Here is a 26,033-nt window from a genome sequence, read left to right on the forward strand (position 1 = left end):
CAATTTGGGCCTTCACGACCTAATGCTTGATTTCACCTCAAAGCTGAACTGTTTTTAAAAGTTTAGTAAAGACCCACATGACTATTTTCGATGATCCAAGAACATGTGGGGACTGACCTGTGGCATTATATGGTTCTCTAAGTGAAAATGCCCAGTCTGCAGTATTGTATTTACGAGAGCATCATAGCTAGTGATCAATTGGTATATTCTGTAGTAACCCTTATTGCAGTAAGATTTGAAAAGAGAAAAAAAATTCCATTTTGTACCAATGATGGTTTTTTTCAGTCTCAAAAAACAAAATATATTGGATACCAGTATGTGGCCTGAATCGAATAGGAGAATCTTTAACTCAAGTTAACAGCCACTGTGGATGCTCAATGTCTCTCACAATTAGACCCTAATGTGTTCTGGTGGCATCCCTGTAACAGTGTCAGTAGGATACAATTCTATCTAAAGAGAGCACCAGTAACTTACTTGCTCATGGTTTACAGTGCTAAATTGTGCCCCACAAGACATGGGATGTCAGGAGTTGAAAGATTGTGTCTTACTCCTTTACAACAGCTAACTACAGAGAATGTGTGGAGGAAGACAAAGTATATCCCTTCATCTGTACACCTGGGCAAGAAGTGGAGAGGAAGTGGGCAGAGCCTTTACTTTTTACCTCCCAGTCCCAGCACAACCCTTCACCACTGAGCTGGAGCATAGAGACACCAGGTAAAAGGCTGCTAGGGATTACTTCTCCATGGGGAAGAAGGGGAACCAGACTGGTCTGCTCCTGCAGCAGCACAGCTATCGCTTATTCAAGGCTTGTGGTAAATCCACAGTCTTAAAGAACTTGGTTTCTCATGTTTGCTCTGAATCAGGCAGAACTCCTGCTGACTTTATTGGGACAGAAAAGTAGTGCATGGGACCCCTACCTTACATTCCATATTTAATATGAGAGTTGATGATGTTCTCCTTGAAGTTAATTAAAACATCATTAAAGTAATGGAAGTGGCTGGAAGCTGAAGTTAGATACACTCAGACAGGAATTCAGGCATAAAGTTTTAATATAGAGAACAATTGACCATTGGAACAGTTTAGCGTATGTTTTGGTGGATTCTCCACTGCTGGCAACTTTAAATCAAGATTTGATGATTGTCTAAGAGATACTCTCTACAAATTATTTTGGGGAAGTTCTGAAGCCTGTGTTAGACAAGAGGTTAGACTACATCAGTGATGGCAACCTGTTGCCTGCAAGCTGGTTGCAGCCCGTTGAGATTTCATCTGTGGCCTGTGGATCCCCCAGCTACCCCTTCCCCCATTCGCCTCTCATGCACCTGGGCACCAGAGCCCTGTACTTCCTACACCTCCGCCCCCAACTCCCCACATTTTTGGAGCATGTGAATTGCCTGTTCCATGCTCTGTCTTTGCTCCTTTCTCTCCTCCCAGAGCTAAGGTGACCATATCTCCCTGTCCCAAATATGGGACAGGGAGATATGGTGGGGAGGGGTGGCTTTCTCCCAGCTCCACCAAAGACCTAGAGAGCCAGGAAGGAAGTGGCAGCCACCAGCCCTCCCCAGGACACATTTTCTGGAACTGGTTCTTAAAGAACAATTTTCTCTTTCTCTGGTGATTTCCTGAAGTCTGTGGCATCAATGACATATCCAAGGTATTCAACTGAAGTTTGAAAAAGTCACATTTGTTTCAGCGTGCTCTTAATCCACGGCACTCTAAATGTTGCAAAACACTGTCCAAATTTCAAATGTGATCCCCTTGACTCTTTCCTGTAACTAGGATATTATTCAAATAGCACTGAACTCCACTCAGTCCCTTCAGGACTCATCCACAGCTTTCTGGAGTAAGGCAGGTATGATACCAGAGGTAACCTGTCAGAACAAAAATAGCCTTTTTCAGTATTGATTGTGAGACATTTTAGAGATGAGAAATCAATCTACATTTTTAGAAATGCATTGAGCAAAGCTAATTTTCTAAAACACTGTTCTCTACTCAAAGCAGCAAACAAATCTCCCATACAAGGTAGAAGATATTGGTCTGCAGATAAAATTAGACTCAGTGTCTCTTTGAAACCTCCACAAATTTGAATGGACCCATTTATTCACAATCACTAGTAAAACAGGCATCGTCCACTCACTGTGTGCAACCAGTGACAGGATGCCCATGTTAACTACGTGGTCCAAATCAGCTTCTACCAGAGGCCTCAGAAGGATAAGGCGTATCTATGTGTGAAGTGTTTGCTCACAGAAGTCACCTTGAGACTGTTACCTCGTGTGCTGATTATACCACTGAGGCCATCTACCTACCCTCTGGGGCACCCCACCTCTCTGGCTCATTGGACCAGATGGTCTGGTCTTCCCCAACAACGGCACAGAGTTGAGGTAACAACCCCTCCAGCAGAGTAACATAGGTACTGAGAACAACTCAGCTCTGGGAGGGCTGTTACATGGGACTTGCCAGCACCCAGGGGCACAGCCCCAAATGTGATCAAAACCCCAAATAAATCCATCTTGCTTTGGGTAAAAGTTTTACACAGGACAAGCTCATAAAAAGGTTTGCCCCCCTTTATCAATGAAAGAAAGATATGCACAGCTTTTATCCCCCCATAACAATTATATACCCTTGAGTTTGATAATAAACCAAGTGTTATATTAAGTATAAAAAGTAGGATTTAAGTGAGTGTAAGATCCAAGTAAGTAACTAAAATAAAATAAAACAAAACATGCCAGCTAAGCCTAATATGCTAAGGCTGTCTAAACTACAACATACTTTTGAATCTAAGGCAGTTAGCTCAATTTCAGATTGTGACTGTTCACACATCAAATGCCATTATTTAGAATTTTACAGCCGATGTTCTCACTCCAACAACCTGAGTGGGATTAACAGGAAGTTCGAGTGTAAGCATCTGGATTAATGGTAGTGTGGAAACAGCTTCAATTTAAACCAGTTTTATTGGCCTCCAGAGGAGTTCCACATGTATCCCACAATGTCCCACAGTTGTCCGTTCTAGCCAATTGCATCTCCGATGCTTTCCAGGTGCGCAGGAAGTCAGGTAACATGAATTTGAATTTGAATGGTATCAGGAATGCAAATTCGTTTTCTTTCTGACCAACGTGAATAGTATACCTGAGCCATCCATCGCATCATACCACTCTGTCCAGGTAGGGGTGGTTTCAAGTTGGGGAAAAATGGCTGAGGCGCCAGTTGAGACATCACAGTCACCTGGGTGATCCCAGGGCACAGAGTCATTCTGGCATATGGGATGACATTCCCCTGCCTGGCACGCTAGTTGGCTGATCAGGCAAAAGTCATACCTAAAGGTGTTATTTCTATGCAGGGAAAGCAGCTGAGCAACCAATTTACATGGTTTAGTCACCTTCTGAAGCCAACCTATTTGGTTTTCTTCTGCCTGGGGTTCCCTATTTTTCCTTCCTTCCTTCTGAAAAAATGGTGGTTTGCTTTACATGGGAGGGGAATGATGACAATGCAAAGTGGGAAGATGACATCACATACCCACAACCATTTGTGGGGTATTTTTTTTCCCATACTGCACTGTGAAAAAACCCAGAATGCTACAAGGCTGAGGGAACTGTGGGATTGGTTCCCACAATGCACTGCTACAACAGTTGATCTTTGGTAATTTACTGTGGCAGCACTAACTTGAATTTGTAGGGAATATGTGGCCAGGTAAGGATACTGAAATTCATATTTATAAAACCCAGCATTACAAATTCTAATTTCATAAATTTGAATTTATCTTGTAATATAGACATAACCTGAGAAATGTTGTTACAGATCATGTTTCTTACTCTAGTTCTTATCTCAGATACAATTCTTCATGCACCTGAGCCAATCTTTTTCTGTTACCTGGGCCCAGTAATGCTCCTCCACTCCTCTGAACTGTTCTTTCCTTTCCAGGTGTTCTTGTGTATCCTCTTAGGGTGAGAAGGCAGTTTTAAAAGCCAGCTGATGACCACTGATTGTTTCCAATCCATTAAATAGAATTTCCCCAGTGTGGGAAACCCTTTTTCCATTTTTCCTCCTCCCACAGAAAAATATCAAATTTAAGATGGTTCTATCACCAAATTTATGAAATTATAATTTGCAATGTTGGGTTTTATAAATTCAAACTTCAGTATCCTGACCTGGCATGATCACATGTCTTTGTAAGACCAACCACAAATGAGGCTTACAGGAAAATCAAAACCATTCATAAATCATTGTTTTGAGCACTTGGCCATGAATTTCCTTAAATGCCACTAATGGTTTTCATTAGGGATGCATCTACACTACAGTGATACTTCAGAAGAAGGTCTTCCAGAAGAGATCTTCAGAAAAAACTTCTTTCAAAAGATCATGTTCACACACAAAAAAGTGGCTCACTCTTTCAATAGAGAACATCTGCAAACACCCCACTCTTTTAAAAGAACAGACCAGGGATCAAAAATTTCGGTGCCACGAAGACTGCTCTATCGAAAGAAAAGCCTGTGGAGTGTCTACACATGCTTTTTTTTTTAAAGAATGTTTTGGAAAAAGGTGCTCTTCCTCATCTGGGAGAGGAAGAGGGCAACTGGAATAAAGGGCTGCGTTCTTTTGATCTCAGATCTAAAGAGCACATTTTGTGTGTATAGCAAGAAGTCTTGTGGCACCTTATAGATTAACAGATGTTTTGCAGCATAAGCTTTCATGGGCAAAGACCCGCTTCATCAGATGCATGAGTGGGAGGAGGGAGGTGTTTCCAGAGAGGTATTTAAAGAGTGGGGTCCCAGTAAAAGGGAGGGCCAGAGCTGACAAGCTCTATTCAGCAAGGTGGAGATGGCCCATTATCAGTAGTATGTATCAAAAGAGGAAAAAACAAGTCAGATCAGACAGGGGGATGTGAGACCATTGCCAGAGTCTAATGGGGAAATATTAACACCTAGGGCAGAGAAGCTGCTTTTGTAAGGGGCCAGCCACTCCCAGACTCTGTTTAATCCTTGGTTGATGGAGTCAAATTTGCAAATAAATTGCAGTTCAGAGATTCCTCTCTCCATTTGATTTTTGAAATGTCTTTGTATTAGGACTGCTACTTTTAAATGTTACTGAGTGTCCAGGGAGATTGAAGAGCTCTCCCACAGGCTTCTGTACATTACCGTTCCTGATATCTGATTTATGTCCATTTATTCTTTTACACAGAGACTGTCCAGTTTGGCCAATGTAAATTGTAGTGGGGCATTGCTGGCACATGGTGTCATATATTATATTAGTAGATATGCAGATAAAGGATCCCCTGATGGTATGGTTGATGTTAGGTCCTGTGATGATATCACTGGTGTAGATATGTGAACACAGTTGGCAGCGAAGTTTGTTGCAGGGAGTGGTTCCAGGTTTAGAGTTACTGTGTTGTGATCTATAGCTGCTGGTGAGAATTTGTTTAAGGTTGACAGGCTGTCTGTTGGCACGGACAGGCCTGCCTCCCAAGGTCTGTAAGTGTGAAGGATCATTGTCTAGGATGGGTTGCAGATCACTGAGGATGCGTTGGAAAGGCCTTAGCTGGGGGCTGTATGTGATGTGTTCTCTTGTTTTCCTTGCGAGGCCTGTCTTGTAGCAGGTGGCTTCTTGGTACCCCTCTGGCTCTCTCAATGTGTTTGACACAGTATGCCAATATTTTTATGGCTGACCTGGAACAATGCGTTCTCAGTTCTCATCCCCTAGTGCCCCTCCTCTACCTGTGCTACATTGATGACATCTTCATCAGCTGGACCCATAGGAAGGAGGCTCTTGAAGAGTTCCACCATGATTTCAACACTTTCCACCTCACCATCAACCTTAGCCTGGACCAGTCCACACAAGAGATCCACTTCCTGAACACTACTGTGCAGATAAGCGATGGTCACATAAATACCACCCTACACCGAAAACCCATGGACCGCTATGCTTTTCTACAAGCCTCCAGCTTCCATCCAGGGCATACTACATGATCCATTGTTTACAGCCAGGCACTAAGGTACAACCGTATTTGCTCTGATCCATCAGACAGAGACAAACATCTACAAGACCTTTACCAAGCTTTCCTCAAACTACAATATGCAACTAAGAAAGTGGAGAAAACAGATTGACAGAACCAGATGGGTACCCAGAAGCCACCTGCTACAAGACAGGCCCAACAAGGAAAACAAGAGAACACCACTGGCCATCACATACAGCCCCTACCTAAGGCCTCTCCAATGCATCATCAGTGATCTGCAACCCATCCTGGACAATGTTCCCTCACTCTCACAGACCTTGGGAGGCAGGCCTGTCCTCGCCTACAGACAGCCTACCAACCTTAAACAAATTCTCACCAGCAACTATAGATCACAACACAGTAACTCTAAACCTGGAACCAATCCTTGCAACAAACCTCGCTGCCAACTCTGCTCACATATCTACACCAGTGATATATCATCACAGGACCTAACATCAACCATACCATTAGGGGCTCCTTTACCTGCACATCTACTAATATCATATATGCCATCATGTGCCAGCAATCGCCCACTACAATTTACATTGACCATATTGGACAGTCTCTACATTAAAGAATAAATGGACATAAATCAGATATCAGTAAAGGTAATGTACAGAAAGCTGTGGGAGACCATTTCAATCTCCCTGGACACTCAGTAACAGATGTAAAAGTAGCAGTCCTAATACAAAGAAATTTCAAAAATCAAATGGAGAGAGAAATCTCTGAACTGCAATTTATTTGCAAATTTGACTCCATCAACCAAAGATTAAACAGAGTCTGGGAGTGGCTGGCCCCTTACAAAAGCAGCTTCTCTGCCCTAGGTGTTAATATCTCCCCATTAGACTCTGACAATGGATCCACATCCCCCTGTCTGATCTGACTTGTTTTTTCCTCTTTTGATACATACTACTGATAAGTAACAGAGAGAAAGCCGTGCTAGTCTATATACTATCAAAACAAAAAAGCAGTAAAGTAGCACTTTAAAGACTAACAAAATAATTTATTAGGTGAGCTCACCTTGATAATTTTTTTTCTGATTTGTCAACCTTGATTACTATTTTTGGTTCTCTATGCCTTAAAGATTGAGTGTGTTCTGGTATGGCTATGGTCTGAAGAAGTGGGTTTGTCCCACGAAAGCTCACCTAATAAATTATTTTGTTAGTCTTTAAAGTGCTACTTTACTGATTTCTTGTTTTGATACTACTGATAATGGGCTATTTCCACCTTGTTGAATAGACCTTGTCAGCTCTGGCCCTCCCTTTTACTGGGACCCCACTCTTTAAATACCGCTCTGGAAGACCCCCCCCCCACAACTCATGCATCGGATGAAGCGGGTCTTTGCCCACGAAAGCTTATGCTTCAAAATATGTTAATCTATAAGGTGCCACAGGACTTCTTGTTTTTCTCAAAGATACAGACTAACATGGCCACCTCTCTGATACATTTTGAGTGTAGACGCTCTGAAGGTTTTTTCCAAAAAGCCAGGCCCGGCTTTTCTGAAAAAACTTGCTTGTGTAGATGCAGCCTAGAATACCTGGAATTAATAAAACTGATTTCCACTTAATATTTCTCACTTCACATACTAGAATGATACATGCACACAAATAGAATATACACATTCAGGAGATTACAGGTTTCTTGGCCTGTAATCGTATTCAAGTTCTGCATATTCATGTAGAAAACCACATTTGAGCTTCAGTTTTCCCAGCTGTATAATGGTGCTAATAGACTAACGCCAGCCTAAGAAAGTATGGTAACCACTGTACAGCCCTGTTGAAAAAAAAAAACCACTCAAATGCAAAGTATTATTTTTATTCTCATCAACACAGACACAGAACAGCTGTACATTATGAAAGAGAAGAAGAAGTGTTTTAAAAACAAATATAGCTGCCAAGAAGTGCCTTGCCAGGAAAACACCAAGTCATTTGGTTTGTGCTGAGATCTCATCCAAGGTGTGGCAATATCCCAGTAATAAACTCCCTGTTCTGTTCTATTGCTTAAAGTGCAGTTCTTTCTGAAAATAACAGAACAAATAGTAAATTTTTATTCAATGCAGCTGCTCCTTTTTCGTATTGTGCTATAACTGCAAATTGTAACTACAAATATAATCGTTCATGGCTGTCTATTTAGCATTGCAAAGTCAGCACAGCTAGCAGAGAGCGAGCTGAGTCCTGTTTCATGTTTTGTATAATCCACAAAACATTATTCATTAAGGTCCAATCAGTTACATCTGTGCAAAATGGCAATAGGTTCACTGAGGCATGTTTTGATCTGCAAAAACTTTATTTTTGGCAACGAGACCAGCAAAGAATCCAGCTTCAGTTTGTAGGGATGAGAAAATGACACCCTTTTACCATAAATCAAGAACAATATGAAAATAATTGAGACAACAAAGAACCCTAAAAGAGTGCTATTTTTAGGGAAAAATATATGATTATTCTATAAACACTCTCATTTAAGCATGTTAACATGCTGTGCTGCCACATCACTAGCTTGGCTGCCCTGATGGCTGATGTCTATTTGCCAAGTGCTGTACAGTATGGAGGGAATGAAAGGAATACAAAATCCTTCCAAATGCTCCAAAAGGGAGCAAGTGCAGCAGTCCATACCATTATTCTGAGCCCAAAATGGCCCATTTGAAATAACATCACTACAGGTTGACTCTTTCTCATCTGGCACCCTCGGGACCTGACGGGTGCCAAACAAGAGAATTTACCAGACCACGGGAGGTCAATATTGTTTAACACATTACCAACACTTCCACTGCATACTGGGCTCTTAGAAGATGTCTGGGGTAAATTACAGCTAAATACCAGTACAGAACACTGAGAACCAGGACTTTTGGCTGCAAACTGACTTTATGGGGCCACGGGATACTTGGCCACACCAATGAGAAATGGTCATGCTGGATTACAGATGCTGTCAGATGCGAGAGTTCCAGATTAGAGAAGTTCAACCTGTACTGACAACTCCCAACAGTCAGAAATGAGTTTAGGCTTCAAAGAGTCATGAAATTGGATTAAAATCATGAAATTATTTTTCTGATCTTTAGGATAGGAGTATCTCTTTAGGATACTCTTCTATTTATCTAGTTTGTAAGATGTGTTCAGGCTGTCCAATTTCTCTCAGCAAACACAAAGTCTAGGAACTTGCAGAAACCAAGCAAGCAGACAGTCTTACTTGATATAAGTAGGGTTGCCAGGCATCCAGTGTTTTACCAGAATGCCCAGTAAAATGGCCCCGGTGGGGGCAATTAAAAATCTGAATGGTACAGAGCTAGCAGGCTCCCTACCAAACTCTATGTGAATCCCCAAAAATGGCAACATGTCCCTCAGTTCCTAAGCAAGGAATGGCCCTAGAGGCTCTGTGTCCATCCCCCACCCCACTTGAGCACTAGCTCTGCAACTCCCATTGGCCAGGAACTACAGCTAATATTTTATTTGTATAAATACATGGTACACCCCCATCCTAACTACTGTAGGTGGATATGGTTGCCTTGTCTCAAAAAAGATGTATTGAAATTGGAAAAGGTTCAGAAAAGGACAACAAAATTACTTGGTGTATGGAATGGCTTCTATATGAGGAGAGATTAATAAAACTGGCATTTTTCAGCTAGAAAACAGAGATGGCTGGGGGGATATGACTGGAGATAAGATCATTACCAGTGTAGAGAAAGTAAAAGAAGAACTGTTATTTACTCCTTCTCATAACACAAGAACTAAGGGTCACCAAATAAAGCTAATAAACAGCAAATTTAAAACAAAAAAGAAAGAAATATTTCATCACACAATTCACAGTGAACCTGTGGCACTCTGCTTCTTGGTGGTCACTTGATAATGAGTAGGATGTCTTCATGTCATGCTCCTATTTCTGAGTCCATTGATGGCTGATCATCCAGATTCTGGAGCCACTGATCTTATCACAGAAGGGGCAGGTATTGGTAGCTGTTGGAAGGGCGTGGCGCAGTTTTTGACACTCTTTTCTTCTTCTTCAGCTCTCCTTTTCTGTACTGTGGCAAGACTTCTCAAACTGCACTACATTTTCACAGATTACCATTCTCCACTGGGAACAGTCTTGGACAAGGTTCTCCCAAGCATCAACACAGATGCTGCACTTTTTCATGTGTGCTTTCAGCATATCCTTTTATTGCTTCCGCTTGCCCCTAATGCTCCTTTGACCTTCCTCCAAGTTGGAAAACAGAATGTTTTGAAAGGTGCTCATCGGACATCTAACCCATGTGACCCGTCCAACGAAGTTGTTGATGAATGATAATAGCTTCAATGCTGGTAAAGTTTCACTCATCCAGGACACTAGTGTTTGTGCACCTATTCCCCCAAGAGATATTTAGGATTCTTCTGATGCAGCATTGATGATATTTTTCAAGTGCTTTCAAATTATGCTTATATGTTGTCCAGGTTTCACATGTGTACAGTAGTGTTGGAACAATCACTACACAGTATACAAGGATCTTTGTCTTGGGATAGATGTCCCGGTTCTCGAAGACCTTTTGTCTCAGGTAGGTGAAAGTAGAGCTTGCACAGCTCAGACTATGCTGAATTTTTGCATCAGTGTTGACTTTAATGAAAAAATGACTTCCAAGGTATGGAAAGTGCTTCACATTTTCCAGCAGTTCTCCCATTGGCAAGGATTGGTGGAGCACCTTGGGTTTTTTGATGTTCAGCATGAGGCTGAGATTCTTGTATGCTTCAGCAAAGGCAGTTAAGATGGGCTGAAGGGCTGCAGGAGGAAGACCACCAACCATGTTGTCACCTGTGTACTGCAGCTCCATGATCGAGCTCCGGGAGGTCTTGTTTTTAGCCCTCAGTCTCCTGAAGATTGAAAAGCTTCCCATTCATTCTATAGACAATCTTTATGCCATCTGGAAGCTTGCCATCAATGAGATGAAGGGTTATGGAGATGAAGACACAGAACAGTGATGAGGCGATGACGCAGCCTTGTTTGATTCCCATTTTGACCTCAAAGGGGTCACTTTGGGATCTGTTATTGCTCAATATTATGGCAGTCATGTTGTCATCAAGCAGCCTCAAGATGCTCATGAATTTTTTGGGGCAGTCGATCTTTAAGAGGATGGCCTGCAGGGCTCTACGATTGACTGAAGTCAAATGCTTTGGTCAGGTCAATGAAACTCATGCATAAGCTTAGTTTAGATCTCAGCATCTTTCTTGCAGTTGCTGGGCAGTGGAAGATCATGTCTGCTGTTCCTTGGAATGGTTGGAAGCCACGATGGGACTCTGGGAGAATTTCTTCTGAGAGTGACAGGAGTCAGTCTGCAAGGATTTGAGCTAAGATTTTCTCTGCTGTTGCGAAGAGGGAGATGCCATGATAGTTTCCACAGCCCAGCTTGTTGTCCTTCTTGAAGAGACTGATGATCAGTGTGTCTCTAAAATCTCACAGCATCTGTTCTCTATCCCAGATCTTGGATTTGTTTGTGGAGCACTGGCCTACCTTCTTTGAAGATTTTGGTGGAGTTTCCATGTAGTCCAGTTGCTTTGTTGTGCTTCATTGCTTTTATGGCAGCTTGGACCTCACTCAGGATAGGAAGTATTGCAAAATCATCCCTAGGCAACAGCTGACGGATTTGGTCAAGGGATTACAGGACCATGATGGAGGCACAGTTCAAGACCTCTTTACAGTGCTCCCTCCAGTGAGAAACAATGGTTTCATTGTCTTTCAAGAGTTGGGTAGCATGTTTTCATCTCCAGGGATTGATTCCATGGTTTCTCTGTCCCTAAACAGCTTTAGTAGCATTGAAGAAACCTCTTGTATCATTGATATCTGCAAGATTCTGGAGGTCTTGTGCCCTCTCAGTCACCACTTGTTTTTCAGAGTCCTTGTTTTGTGTTGGACTTCTGCTTTCACCTTGGCACGCACTTCTTTCTTTGTTGTGCTGTTGATATTGCTTTGCCAGGCCCTAAAGGCTTTCCTTTTTGCCTCTATCAGGCATTCAACTTCCACACCATTCTCATCAAACTAGTACTGATACTTCTTGGACTGTTAGCCAATGGTTTCTCCACAAACTCCAATGATGGCATTTTTCAATTGACATCAGTATTCTTCCACATCGTCAGGGTGTACTCTTGGAGGCTTCCTTTGGAGTGCTACCTGTAAGTGACTTTGGGTCTTTGAAGCCTTGTACATTGATCTTTCATTGGATCTGTTTTCTCTGACTTCTCTGGTTGGTGACATTTCTAATCGCCATTGTGGATTAAATAAGGCTGCAGTAGATGGGAGACTCCCAGTCGTTGTGGATCCCATGCCATTGGACCTGAGCCTTCTATTTGTCAAGAACGAAGAACCTCTAAAGAGGAGGGTGATACTAAAGAGGAGGGTGAGAAGCTGTTCTCAGTGGTGTCAGATGGCAGAACAAGGAGTAATGGTCTGAATTTGAAGAGGAAGAGGTGTAGGTTGGATATGAGGAAAAACTACTTCACAAGGAGGGTGGTGAAGGATTGGAATGTGTTGCCTAGAGAGGTGGTGGATTCTCCATCCCTCGAGGTTTTAAGTCCCGGCTTGAGAAGGTCCTGCCTGGGATGACTTAGTGGGGGTTGATCCTGCTTGAAGCAGGGGTCTGGACTAGATGACCTCCTGAGGTCCTTTTCAGCCCTATGATTCTGTGAACAATGTGGTTTATTATTCCCTTGGGGGATTTCAGTGCCAGGGCTGGGAGAGACACAGACCTCTGGCAGACTACCATTGGGAAAGCAGGAGTGGGAAAAGCAACTCCAGTGGAGTGTTCCTCCTTACAAAATGTGTGGAACACAAGCTCATCATTACAAACACTCTCTTCCACCAGAAAAACAAATTTAAGACCTCATGGCAACATCTTTGATCGAAGCACTGGAACCTCATGGATTATGTCAACATCCACGTTCAGGATCAGCGTGATGTCCCTCTCACATGTGTAATGACTAGTGCTGATGACTGCTGGACCAGTCACCACCTTATTCGATCCACAGTGGCAAGTAGGATTGTCACCAAACACAAGTCAGAGGAAACAGATCTGATGAAAGATCAACATACAAGACTTGAAGGACCCCATCTGAAAAGTGACTTCCAGATAGCACGCCAAAGGACGTACACCCTGAAGATGTGGAAGAACACTGGTGTCAGACTCACTCTCCAGATTGTTACCTTGTTGTGGTGAATGGACTCATGTGTTCCAATGAGCCCACGAGTGATGCCATAGGGACTCTCGCACTCATAGCAGGGACACCCATGGCAGCAAGGTCAAGCAGGAGGATCCAGACTCTTTGCTAGAGGATGTTGCAAAGACAAAGGTTAGAATAGGAATCAAAAAAGAACTAGATAGATTCATGGAGGATAGGTCCATCTGCGGCTATTAGCCAGCATGGGCAGGGATGGTGTTCCCAGCCTCTGTTTGACAGCCGCTGGGAATGAGCAACAAGAAGATCACTTGATGATGACTTGTTCATTTCCTCTGGGGCATGGCCTTGGTTATCTGTCAAAAGACAGGATACAGAGCTAGGTAGACCTTTGGTCTGACCCACTATGGCTGTACTTATGCTCTCCACTTTTTCCTGTCTCCACCCCACCTCTTTCCCCATGCCTCCCTGCCCTGAGCAACATGGCCTGGAGAGCTGATGGGGGAAGAGCAGTGACACAGCCCCAGCCTGCTCTGCTCCCCTGGCTCTCAGCCATGTTGTTCCACTTCCTGCCACCGGTAAGTGCAAGGGCAGTTCTGCCACTTCCCCCCAGCTCCTCCCTGAGTTATACAGCTAAGAGCCAGGGGAGAGTGGCAGACTGGAGCCAGATCGCTCCGTTTTCCACTGACATGGGTGAGCATGGCAGGTACCCAATCTCTGATGCTGGTGCCATGTCCCTGATAATCTCCTGGTCACATCACTGGTGGAGGGGACTTGAAGGAAAGAGTGGAACTTTCCTGTGCACTTCCCCAACTGTGAGAAGGAAAGTGACAGGCCTGGGAGCTAATTCCTTTTGCCCCCCAAAGCACGGGGCCCATGGCAGTTGGATGAGCCACCCAAAGGACAGGAAGGCTCTGCCCACCAGCTGCTGGCCCCTTGCCCCTCCCCCAAGGATATTTGGTGGGCATATGATGACCCTTCTTTCCTACCATACATTGCCCCTGCCTGCACCCCAGCACCCTGACCAAGCCAGGATTCCACTTCTGCATGCTGAACACTTCCTTTATGGCCCTACCCCAGAGACTGCACCCCCAGCCTGGTCCTTACCCCACTTTTACACCCCCACCCCGCCTAAGCTTGGATACACTCCCATAGGCCATGCCACTCTGCTCACCTGCCAGCTAGGATCCCCCTTCTCAAATACCTCTTTATGGGCCCCACCCCAGAGACCACACCCCTAGCTGGTGTCCTCACATCCTCCCGCATGCCAACACCATATCCCAGACCAGGGAAAATGAACAAGTAGTGATTGAGGGAGTGGAGATGAAGTGATGAAGGATGTGGCCTCAGGGAAGGAGCAAGGCATGGGGCTGGGAGCTGGAGGTTTAAGAACACCAAGCCTTACAAAATTTGTGACAAAACTGTGAGTTGGTAAAACTTAACATTTACCTATCGCTGTGTCCCAGTATTACCAATGCTCACAGTTTCCTCACAAGATTCATCATACTTGGTGTTTTGTTTTGTTTGTTTGTTTGTAAAGCCCCAACATCAAGAGTCAACTGATTATTTAAGAAATTCACCTTTGTTTTCTTTTTTTAAAGTAATTTAAGGCTCAAAAACTAAAGGTTAAATGAAAAGACCCACAAATTTATATTTAAAAAAGCAAACCAAACCAAACCAAAAACAAACCAACCAACCAACCAAAAAAAAGAAAAAAACAAACCAACCCTGAGAGTTCTTTGGATGGTGGACTCAATGTTTGTGAACAACCTTATCCCCACAAACCTCTCCCTGCAATTCCCACCCTGCTCCTAGCTTCTCCCCCGTCCAAGGCCCCTCCCGGATTCTCAGCGCTTCCTCCACGCTGCAGGGATCCAAGCCCCGCCCCCTACTCAGCTCCCTCCCCTGTCTCCAAGGAGCTTCTCCCCTCCTGGCGCCAAGCCCCGCCCCCTCTCAGGCCCCGCCCCGTCCCTCTGGCTGACGGAGCGCCCCCTCCCCTCGGGTCGTCCTTGGTTTCCGTTGCGAAGGAAGCGGCGTCTGTGGTTGCCAAGATGGCGGCAGGGCGGCTGAGCCGCGGTACGGTGGGCGCCCCCGCCCAGCCCTGAGCCGGCGTGTGAGGGACGGAGCGGCCGGCGACAGGCCGGAACTGACATGGGGACGGCCCGGCGGGGCTGAATGGAGCCCGGTGTGGGAGCCGCGGGGGGCGTCAGCCCCGCAACGGCGGAGCCGGACTCTGCTGCTCCGGGCGGCTCCAGCTGGAGGAGCCTTTTCCGCCCCGAGCCGGACAGCGGCCCTCAGCGCCACAGCGGCCCCTTCGCGGGCAGCACGTGCGCGTATCCTTCGCGGGTCGGGGCATGGCCACAGTGGGCTCTGCGCGGGTTCAGACGGGGCCTACAGACCCCCACGAGGGAGGGAGGGAGGGAGGGGCCTCATGGGCATGTTGGTGGGGGGAGAGGGACCCCGTGGAGGGAGGGGAGAGAGGGGCCTCACAGGGGATACAGAAGTGGGAAGAGGGGCCCTGTGGGGCTATTGCAGAACGGGGGGAGAGGGACCCCGTGGGGGATGTGGTGAGAGGGGCCTTACAGGGGATGTAGAAGTGGGGATAGGGGCCTGTGAGGGATGTAGCGGGGGGACAGAGGGCCCCGTGGAGACGTTGGAGGAGGTGAGGAGAGGGGCCCGGGTGACAGTATGTCTGGAGAAGAAGGAGAGGAGGTGCATGGAATGGGCCCTTTGTGATGGGAAGGCAGGCCCCATAGGGTGGCACACTGCCGATGTGCATTCAGCTGTACCACTAGATGGCTGCCTCAGGACTAGGTGGGACTGCCACTCTAATATGGATGGATCTCAGGATAACTCTCATATTTAGATATGGATGAGGTTTGTCCAGTGCATGGATGTATCTTCCCAGCAGTTTTATGGCACAGTCTACTTACACTATTGTTAGGCTAGCCAAGGTTCCCAGTCCTTATGGGGTCCACCTGTATGGTGGCAATATGGACTTATTCTTGAATTCTAAAGCTAAGAGGAACCATTTTGATCATCTTGCACCAAGATACTGATATTACAAAAGATACGTGGGCATAAAAGCACTCTTTTTTTTAAGATTTTGACTTAATATTGAAGAGAATAAAACTGTCTAAAACCAATTAGGATTGAATGTGTTCTCTAGCCTTGCAAACAGTATTTATTTTGGGGACATATATCACTGTTGTAGAGTTGAATTCAGCTTTACGTGTGAGGGTGGCATCCTAATGTGCACAGGGTATTCTTGCTCACCAATGTTTTTATTAATGTGTCAGCAAGACTTGGTCTGATTAGGCAACATAGCAGTAAAAATATCTATCCTGTGAATTTGGTTCCCTGCTCTCTCTATAACCTGTTTCCCATGTCATTATGCATATTTCTACTGCACCTATTTCTATATGACTAAGCATATCTGATGAGTTATTACTACTTATTTGTTAAGTGGTGACATGTTAGGTTTTGAGTAAGAAAAGGAGAAACACCAAATACTGATTCTGACCCAAATATGCATGACCCAAAATACAGTTATATTGGAATGACAGCTAGGACTTCCAAAGAGACCTAAAGGCACTTAATTCCCATTAAATTTCAATGTCCAATTTTAAATCTATGCCTAAGGCTGCAAGCTCATTTGTAATCCGTCTAACGTTTTAAAAGAATATTCAAGGATTTAGCCACTTTTCTGTTGTCCTTAACATAAAGTCATGGTCAGAACTTTGAAATTTATTCTTGAAAGAGATTTAGAGGAAGAGTGGGAAGCATTACTAGAGGATCAAAAAATCTGTCGGAGTCGAGCACGAAAATATTGTATAGAGACAAACAGAAGAAGAAAGTGAGTAATTCTGGGATTTAGTTGTCAGGGATTGTTTGTATTTTGTTTTTATAAGGAATTAGTCAAGTTGTTAAATATTTACTATATTGATAGTGTTATTCTCTCATATTCAAAAAATCTCCAGTTCAAAAAAGTAGCACAACTCCATTGTAGAAGACTCGAAGATTAGTATGTTGTTATAAGACAGCCCAAATATGAAAAGAAGAGAATCTTCAGTTACTCATTTTTCTGGAAACTTTCTTTTTCTAGCTTTGTTGATCAGAACTACCTTCCTTTGGCAATATTTCTTCATCTGTTGGGCCGAATCTGTATTCCTTATGTTCTCAAACTGTCAGGGTATGTTTACACGATAGAGTTATTCCAGAATAGTTTACTCTGCAGTTACTGTTCCAAAATAACCTGTTCTGGAATAACAAGAAGTCTTGTGGCACCTTATAGACTAACACATTTTGGAGCATAAGCTTTCGTGTGCAAAGACCCGCTTCATCAGATGCATGAGTGGGGGGGTGGTTTCAGAGGGGTATTTAAAGAGGGGGGTCCCAGTAAGAAGGAGGGCCAGAGCTGACAAGGTCTATTCAGCAAGGTGGAAATGGCCCAGTACAACAGTACTTATCAAAAGAGGAAAAAATAAGTCAGATCAGACAGGGACATGTGAGCCTTTGTCAGAGGCTAATGGGGAGATATTAGCACCCGGAGCAGAGAAACTGCCTTTGTAAACTGCGAGCCACTCCCAGTCTCTGTTTAATCCATGGTTAATGGAGTCAAATTTGCAAATAAATTGCAGCTCAGAGATTTCTCTCCATTTGATTTTTAAAATTATTTTTGTTTCAGGACTGTCACTCTTAAATCTGCCCCAAGTGTCCAGGGAGATTGAAGTGTTTCTCCCACAGGCTTCTGTATATGACCATTCCTGATGTCTGATTTATGTCCATTTATTCTTTTATGGAGAGACTGCCCAGTTTGGCCAGTGTAAATTGCACGGGGCATTGCTGGCACATGATGGCATATGTCATATTAGTAGATGTGCAGGTAAAGGAGCCCCTGATGGTATCGTTGGTGTAAGGTCCTGTGAAGATGTCACTGGTGTAGATATGTAAGCAGAGTTGGTAGCAAGGACTGTTGCAGGGGCTTGTTCCAGGCCTAGCGTCACTGGTTTGTGATTTGTAGTGGCTGGTGAGGATTTGTTTAAGGTTGGCAGGCTGTCTATAGGCGAGGACAGGCCTGCCTCCCAAGGTCTGTTAGAGTGAAAGATCATTGTTCAGGATGGGTTGCAGATCACTGATGATGCGCTAGAGAGGCCTTAGGTGGGGGCTGTATGTGATGGTCAGTGGTGTTCTCCTCACCCACAACTATTTCAGATTTGGGGACAAATTATACCTTCAAATCAGTGGCACTGCTATGGGCACCAGCATGGCCCCACAGTATGCCAACCTTTTATGGCGGACCTGGAACAACACTTTCTCAGTTTTCGTCCCCTAGCGCTCCTCCTGTACTTGCGCTACATTGATGACATTTTCATCATCTGGACCCATGGGAAGGAGGCTCTTGAAGAGTTCCACAATAATTTCAACAGTTTCCACCCCACCATCAACCTGAGCTTGGACCAGTCCACACAAGAAATTCACTTCCTGGACACTACTGTGCAGATAAGCGACGGTCGCATAAATACCACCCTATACCAAAAACCCATGGACCACTATGCTTATCTACATGCCTCCAGCTTCCATCCAGGGCATCCTACACGATACATTGTTTACAGCCAGGCACTAAGGTACAACCGTATTTGCTCTGATCCCAGAGACAAACATCTACAAGACCTGTACCAAGCTTTGCTCAAACTATAATACCCACCTAAGGAAGTGAGGAAACAGATTAATAGAGCCAGACGGGTACCCAGAAGCCACCTGCTACAAGACAGGCCTCGCAAGGAAAACAGGAGAACATCACTGACCATCACGTACAGCCCCCACCTAAGGCCTCTTCAGCGCATCATCACCAGCCACTACAAATCACAAACCAGTGACTCTAGGCCTGGAATGAGCCCCTGCAACAGTCCTCGCAGCCATCTCTGCTCACATATCTACATCAGTGACATCATCACAGGACCTAACACCAACTATAGCATCAGGGGCTCCTTTACCTGCACATCTACTAATATGATATATGCCATCGTGTGCCAGAAATGCCCCACTGCAATTTACATTGGCCAAACTAGACAGTCTCTCCATAAAAGAATAAATGGACATAAATCAGACATCAGGAATGGTAATGTACAGAAGCCTGGGGGAGAACACTTCAATCTCCCTGGACACTCAGGGGCAGATTTAAGAGTGACAGTCCTGAAACAAAAAAAATTTAAAAATCAAATGGAGAGAGAAATCTCTGAGCTGCAATTTATTTGCAAATTTGACTCCATTAACCATGGATTAAACAGAGACTGGGAGTGGCTCGCAGTTTTCCAAGGCAGTTTCTCTCCTCTGGGTGCTAGTATCTCCCCATTAGACTCTGACACGGCCTCACATCCCCCTGTCTGATCTGACTTGTTTTTTCCTCTTTTGATAAGTACTGTTGATACTGAACCATTTCCACCTTGCTGAACAGACCTTGTCAGCTCTGGCCCTCCCTCTTATTGGTACCTGACTCTTTAAATACCCCTCTGAACCCCACCCCCCACTCATGCATCTGATGAAGCGGGTCTTTGCCTACAGAAGCTTATGCTCCAAAATACCTGTTAATCTATAAGGTGCCACAAGACTTCTTGTTGTTCTCGAAGCTACAGACTAACACGGCTACCTCTCTGATACTGTTCTGGAATAAAAACAAAAAGCAGTCAAGTAGCACTTTAAAGACTAGCAAAATAGTTTATTAGGTGAGCTTTCGTGGGACAGACCCACTTCTTCAGACCATAGCCAGACCAGAACAGACTCAATATTTAAGGCACAGAGAACCAAAAACAGTAAATAACATATCTACACTACAGGGAAGCCCCAAAATAAGCATAATTTATTCTGAAGTAAAAAGCAGTCAAGTAGCACTTTAAAGACTAACAAAAAAGTTTATTAGGTGAGCTTTCGTCGGACAGACCCACAAAAGCTCACCTAATAAACTTTTTTGCTAGTCTTTAAAGTGCTACTTGACTGCTTTTTGTTTTGATAGTGTATAGACTAGCACGGCTTCCTCTCTGTTATTATTCTGAAATAGTATGTCCATGCATGATACAGCCTATTTTGGATTAAAGCCCCTGGAAGCACCTCTAATGTGAAATACTTTGTCTCCACAGCAGCTTTATTTCAAAACAAACGGTTCCAGAATAGCTTATTTCAAAATAGTCCATACCCCAGGCTGTCACCCTTTTCAAAGGTCCTGCTTTGCACTGCCCTCCTGCTTTTCTTGAGGCCCAACCACTGTTTAATCCCCTGCATCCCCTTCCCACGTTTGCTCTCCCCCACCCACACTCACTTGCTCAGTTCAGTGGGGTGGTGCAGGGGTTTGGGTTGCATTAGGGGGTGAGTGCTCTAGTTTGGGGCTCTGGGGTGGGGCCAGAAATGATGGGTTCAGAATGCAAGCGGGACTCTGAGATGGAGCCAGGGGCTGGGGTGCGGGTGTAGGCACTGGGAGGGAGTTTGAATAGGGGAGGATGTTTGGGATTAGGAAAGGGGATTGAAATGTGAGAGGAGGTGCAGGATCTGGGTGGTGCTTACCCCAGGGGGCTCCCCAGAAGTGATGACATGTCCCTGGCTTCTAGATGGAGGTGCGACTATATTTCTTGGCCTATTGGAGCCGGTGCATGAGAGAGAGCCAGTGTGTGGATCCCCCTGGTCATTCCTTGCCTAGGAGCCAAAGGGACATGTTCCCTGTCCCAGGAGCTGCGTACCAGACACATGGCAACCCTAGTAAAAAATAGACTGTAGAAATCTTTATATATAATGGACAGCCATCATTAAATTGTTATTCATGTAGATGTTATATGCACTTTCATAAGAACTCCATTACAGTAGTAGACTTAAGAAATATGCCGTATTTCTACATTATGATCCAAATGAAATCATTAGTTAAATAGTGTAGGTATGAGGTATATAAAATAAATAATTAGTTATTTGTATGGCACCTGGGAATGATACATTGCAACCTCTGTGCTTTGGGAGTCCCTACTCTAGGAACACATGCTGTAGGGCAGGTGGAGGAGAATGGCTCTTCATGCTGCTGCTCTCCTTCCACCCAGCTGGGGGAATGGCAGCAAGCAGTGAACACTTCCCTGAGGCTTTTCCCTGCCACTCCCATAGTTGCAAGGGAGTGGTGGGGAGCACAGAGCCAAGTGTGCCCCTCGCAGTAGGCTGCCAGTTAAGTGCTCCATCCCCATCGTGCTCCCACTCATGCCCTCCCCCCGGCTCTGTGGCCCAGTGAAATCTTTAATCCAGCATACCCTGTTTCTCAGGGTTGCCAATTAAAGATGTTACAGTGTATTATTTATCAGTGGTTGAACTGTAAGCGTGTTTTGACAGGTCTTCCCCTAACAATTTTTTTTTCTGGTCAGCAGTCTGAAAGTTGTAAAGTTCTTAGTATAAATAAATTGTGAAATATGCAAAATATAATAATCTTGAAAAGCAAAAGCCATAGTTCCCCTTTGTGGGAAAAATAACGTGGGAACTCAATTCTTTGAATTTTAACTTATTATTTATTCCCACTTGCTACGTTGAGAGCTATATGGTTTAGCTCCTAACAGGTGGGTCATGGGTTAGGCCTCTCAGATTCAGAAATATTCTGAAATCCATTGAGGATTTCAAAGAGCATGAGTAATCATAAATGTGGTAGCATCTGTGTGGCTGGCTGGCTCCTCCAGCTCCCTGATAGCATAGCTCTCCCAAGGCCCACACTGCCAAGTGGCTGCCCCAGAATTCCTCCCTGAGGCATGGGCTGTGGGTATAAGAGGCAGGAGAATGCAATCCCTTCCCAAACTGCCTGGCTGGCTATGCTAATACTTTGCCCCAGTCCTTCCTCTCTATTTCACATGGTTCTCCCAGTCTCCTGGGGCTGCTTCAGCTTCAACCTCGCTGAGGCTGGGCCAGGCCAGCCCTCATGGGCCTGTGACGCTGGAGCCAGGTGCTGCCCATTTTCCAGGGCCAGGAGGTCTGCCTGGTCTCCCCACTGCCCACCCTCCCAGTGCTCCCAGGGGTGGGGAAGGCTGGGGTAACATGCGGTCTGCCCTCTCCTTGCACCTGAAAGGATTGGGCTGTGCACCAACAGTCCTCCCCATGCTCCCCGGGCCAGGGAAAGCTGGTGCTGTGCACTGCTTGCCCACTCCGCTCAGGGGCAGAGTAGGAATGCTGGGTCAGTGCATTTCCCATGGGGGTGCTGGCCTTCCCATATAGTGGGGTGGGGGCTTGGGTGGCAGAGCAGGGCAGGGGGCTTGCCTTTTCCAGTCTTAGGTTTTCCCCTTGCCATGCCTTGAGTGGTTGCATGAAGTTAGCAGAATTTACGGCTGCTACCACTAGCTGTAACTTCAAATTTATTTCTGATTTTAAAAATGGATCCATGTAGAACTGACAGGAGCATACTGCTGAGCACAGAGCTCTACCTCCTTCCTGCTCCTAATAGCAGTGAGATGCCTGTGCCCTTTTGGCCTACAGAATGTAGCACAGCTGCTATCCACCTTTTCTGTCTTTTCTGTGTTATGTCCTCTGCTGCATTGCAAAAAGGAGGGGGAGCACATGGCCTAACATTTTTACTCTCCCTTTTTAGCAACATAATAATTATTACCAGCATATGCTTGAAATCTAATTTATTATACAAACTTTAAGCCCCAGTCTGAGATAGTTTAGGATGCATGGAACTATTTTTTCAGTCCATGAAAATTCTAGAATTGTTTCTATTGGACTTGCTGGTTTGAGCCTTTGAATTTCAAACTTTTCCACGTTTGTGATTCTGCATAGTATTTCTTAGCTTAATTTTACACTCAGGATTTTTTCTTTAAAGTCATACATATATATATAAATAAGCTGTGGTTTGTGCTGTCATATAGAGCAGTGATTTTCAACCAGTGTGTTGTGACACACTGGTGTGCCATGAGAACTGTCCAAGTGTGCTGTAGAATTTCATCAGTTTCCTTACACTGCTCACTGTAGGGGGAAATTGATGACCGCACACCAGCTGGGGCTCAAACAACAAGGCTGCCTGCTCCCTGCTGTGGGAACTGAGCAGAGGGACAGAGGGAGCGCAGGAACCTCTTGGAGCTAGGGTGGCGTTTAAGCAATCGATTAGGTGAAAAAAGTGGGTGTGCCATGGAATTGTTTGTCTCATTGAAGTGTGTCATCTTACTGAAAAGGTTGGGAACAAATGGATAGAATACTATTAAAAATGGAGCCATATGGGATTGTCTACACTTGCCCCCAACTTCGAAGGGGGCATGTTAATCAGGATAACAGGAGATTACTAATGAAGTGCTACAGTGAATATGCAGCACTTCATTAGGCTAATTCTCCCCCGCGGCAACTTTGAAGCGTCAAACTTTGAAGTGCTGGAATGTGTGTAGGAGTAAAGGGACTTCGACGTAGTCCAGGCACTTTGAAGTGCCCGCGGCTACATGCATGCCGACACTTTGAAGTTTGACACTTCAAAGTTACTGCAGGGGAGAATTAGCATAACGAAGTGCTACATATTCACCACAGTATTTCATTAGTAATCTCCCATTGCCCTGATTAACATGCCCCCTTTGAAGTTGGGGGCAAGTGTAGACCCAGCCTATGTGTTCATTCAGATGATGAAACACAAAAGCGTTGAAACCCATGCCTGTTGTATGGCATTCAGTTGGAGTTGAGCAATTGCCTCTAGTCGTCTTACTTAACTACTGTTGTATTGGGTGAGGTATGCCCTCCTGATTCTGTATTCATTTTTTAAATCTATAAATCCATTACTGAAAAATTTTCAAAGGTCAAGTATTACAGGATACCATTAAGGTCTGTAGCACTGATTGTCTAATAAGTATTGTCCCCCAAGCTGTCAACATTGTTGCTGATTCAACATGAAAGGCATTTCAATTCCAGACATGTGCAGTGTATAGAATGTAATGGCTTCTCATTTTTAAATATTATTTTAAGCTACAAAAAATTGGTGATTTTTCTTTGTTCTGTATCTTATAGTAATCATCTCCCGTGGTGTAAAATACTACTTCTCTCATCTCATTCATTTTTTAATTATTGTGTTGTAGTTTAAATAACCACACAAAATTGAAAAACTGGGTGGGTCTCAAAATTGGGTATGCTATGCTACTCTAATTCTGTTGTATAGGTATTTGCTACAGTGATGGAAAGGAGAAGTGATATGTAGAATATTTCTTTTGACCTTGTGATGCCTACACCAAGGCCTAGATCAGCTTTACTGTGTTGCACAGGGCATGACGTTTTTCACAGCCCTGAGTGATGTAGTTAGGTCAACTTAACTTTGTAGTGTAAACTGTGCCTAAGATAGTTTGCAAATATCACCCCTTTAAACAGACTGTTTTCATGCACATTCCATAAGAAGAAGTAATTGGTATAACTCATTTTCAGACTTCTTTATTCTTGTTCCAACTTGGAACAAGTGTTTAGTCTACATAGGAGATTACCATCCGTCACCTACTTGTATAATTTCATAAAACTAACCAGGAAATATTTCCACCGTCTGCATAGTCTACTGTTTTTAATATCAATGATACACTTCCATTTAGCGTCTAGGCAGTGCACTTTCAGTGAAACTATTAAACCTCTTAAAGCATTAGATTTCAAACTTGCTGCAACACTTTGGCGGCTATTGTGGAAATTCCTGCTTCACTGGATTGTTGATAGAAGATAGGAAAATTAAGTTAAACAATAAAAGTAATGAAATTCTTCTTTTAACATGCTATTTTTCACAGAATTGTAAGGCTAGACGGGATCTTGAGAGGTCATCTGGGCCAAACCCTGCACTTATGGCATGACTAATATTATTTAGACCATCAGTGACAGGTGTTTGTCTAACCTGTTCTTAAAATTTCAGGTGGTGGAGATTCCAAAGCCTCCCTACACAATCTGTCCCAGTACTTAAATATCCCAGTGTGAAGTTCTTCCTAATGTCCAACCTAACCTGTCCTTAGTTCAATTTAAGCCCATTGTTTCTTAGCCTATCCTCAGAGATTAAAGAGAACATTTTTTTCTCCATCCTTCTTGAAAGAAACGTTTACGTACTTGAAAACTGTTATCATATCCCCTCTCAGTTTCCTCTTCTCCAGACTAAACAAAAAAAAAATTGTTTTAATCCTCTCTAATAAGTAGGGTCACAATTTGTATTGTTTTGAAGAGGACAGTACCTTTTTAAAGACCTATCTTGTCTGTCCTAACTTTTTGGCTAAAGTGGACATTTGTTCCATTTTCTCATGTCAACTGACGATCATCTCGGCTGTATTTTTCTAGTTTGTTTATGAGAAGGTTACATGAGCCACTGACAAATGTCTTACTAAAGTCAAGCTATACCACATTTGCTGTTCCCCACCCTGCCCTCTGTCCCCTTCAAAAAGTCTTTTACCTTGTCAAAGAAAGCTATTAGGTTCACTTGTTCTTCCTAAATCAAACTTGGCTATTACGCATCATCTTACTGTCTTCCAGATATTTGCAAATTGATTGCTTAATTATTTGTTCCATTATCTTTCAAGATTTTGAAGTTAGTCTACTGGGTTGTAGTTCTCTGGATTGTCCTTATTTACCTTCATGTAGATTGGCTATATCACTATATTTGCCCTTTTTTCCCAGTCCTTTAGAATCTCTCCTGATTTCTGTGATTTTTTTTTTTCAGTAGTGATTGCTAATGGCTCAGATATCTCCTTAATCGGGTTTTTGAATTAGGATATATTTCCTCAGGCCCTGGCAATTTGAAAACATCTATCTTATCTCAGGAATTTTTAACTTGTTGTTTTCCTATTTTATCCTCTGAGCCTACCACATTTTCATTGGTATTCTCTGTTAGGTATCCAAACAGTACTTTCTGCCACTTCTATATCTTCTGTTTATGCTTTCTTCTCTCATTGAGAAACAGGCCTACCCAGTCCTTGAGCTTCCTC

General features: G+C 44.0%; 1 protein-coding gene across 1 annotated transcript in view; it reads left to right on the plus strand.

Moving 5' to 3' along the window:
- Positions 1 to 15,173: 15,173 nt before the first annotated feature.
- Positions 15,174 to 26,033, plus strand: part of CEP126 (centrosomal protein 126) — a 66,809-nt gene continuing 55,949 nt past the window's right edge. The window contains exons 1-2 of the mRNA XM_074981704.1: positions 15,174 to 15,443; positions 16,847 to 16,966. Coding sequence (XP_074837805.1) covers positions 15,286 to 15,443; positions 16,847 to 16,966 — 278 coding nt within the window. The 5' untranslated portion in view covers positions 15,174 to 15,285. The remainder of the gene's footprint in view (positions 15,444 to 16,846; positions 16,967 to 26,033) is intronic.

Source organism: Carettochelys insculpta, chromosome 1 (assembly GCF_033958435.1).
Source record: "Carettochelys insculpta isolate YL-2023 chromosome 1, ASM3395843v1, whole genome shotgun sequence".
Classification (NCBI taxonomy): Eukaryota; Metazoa; Chordata; order Testudines; family Carettochelyidae; genus Carettochelys; species Carettochelys insculpta.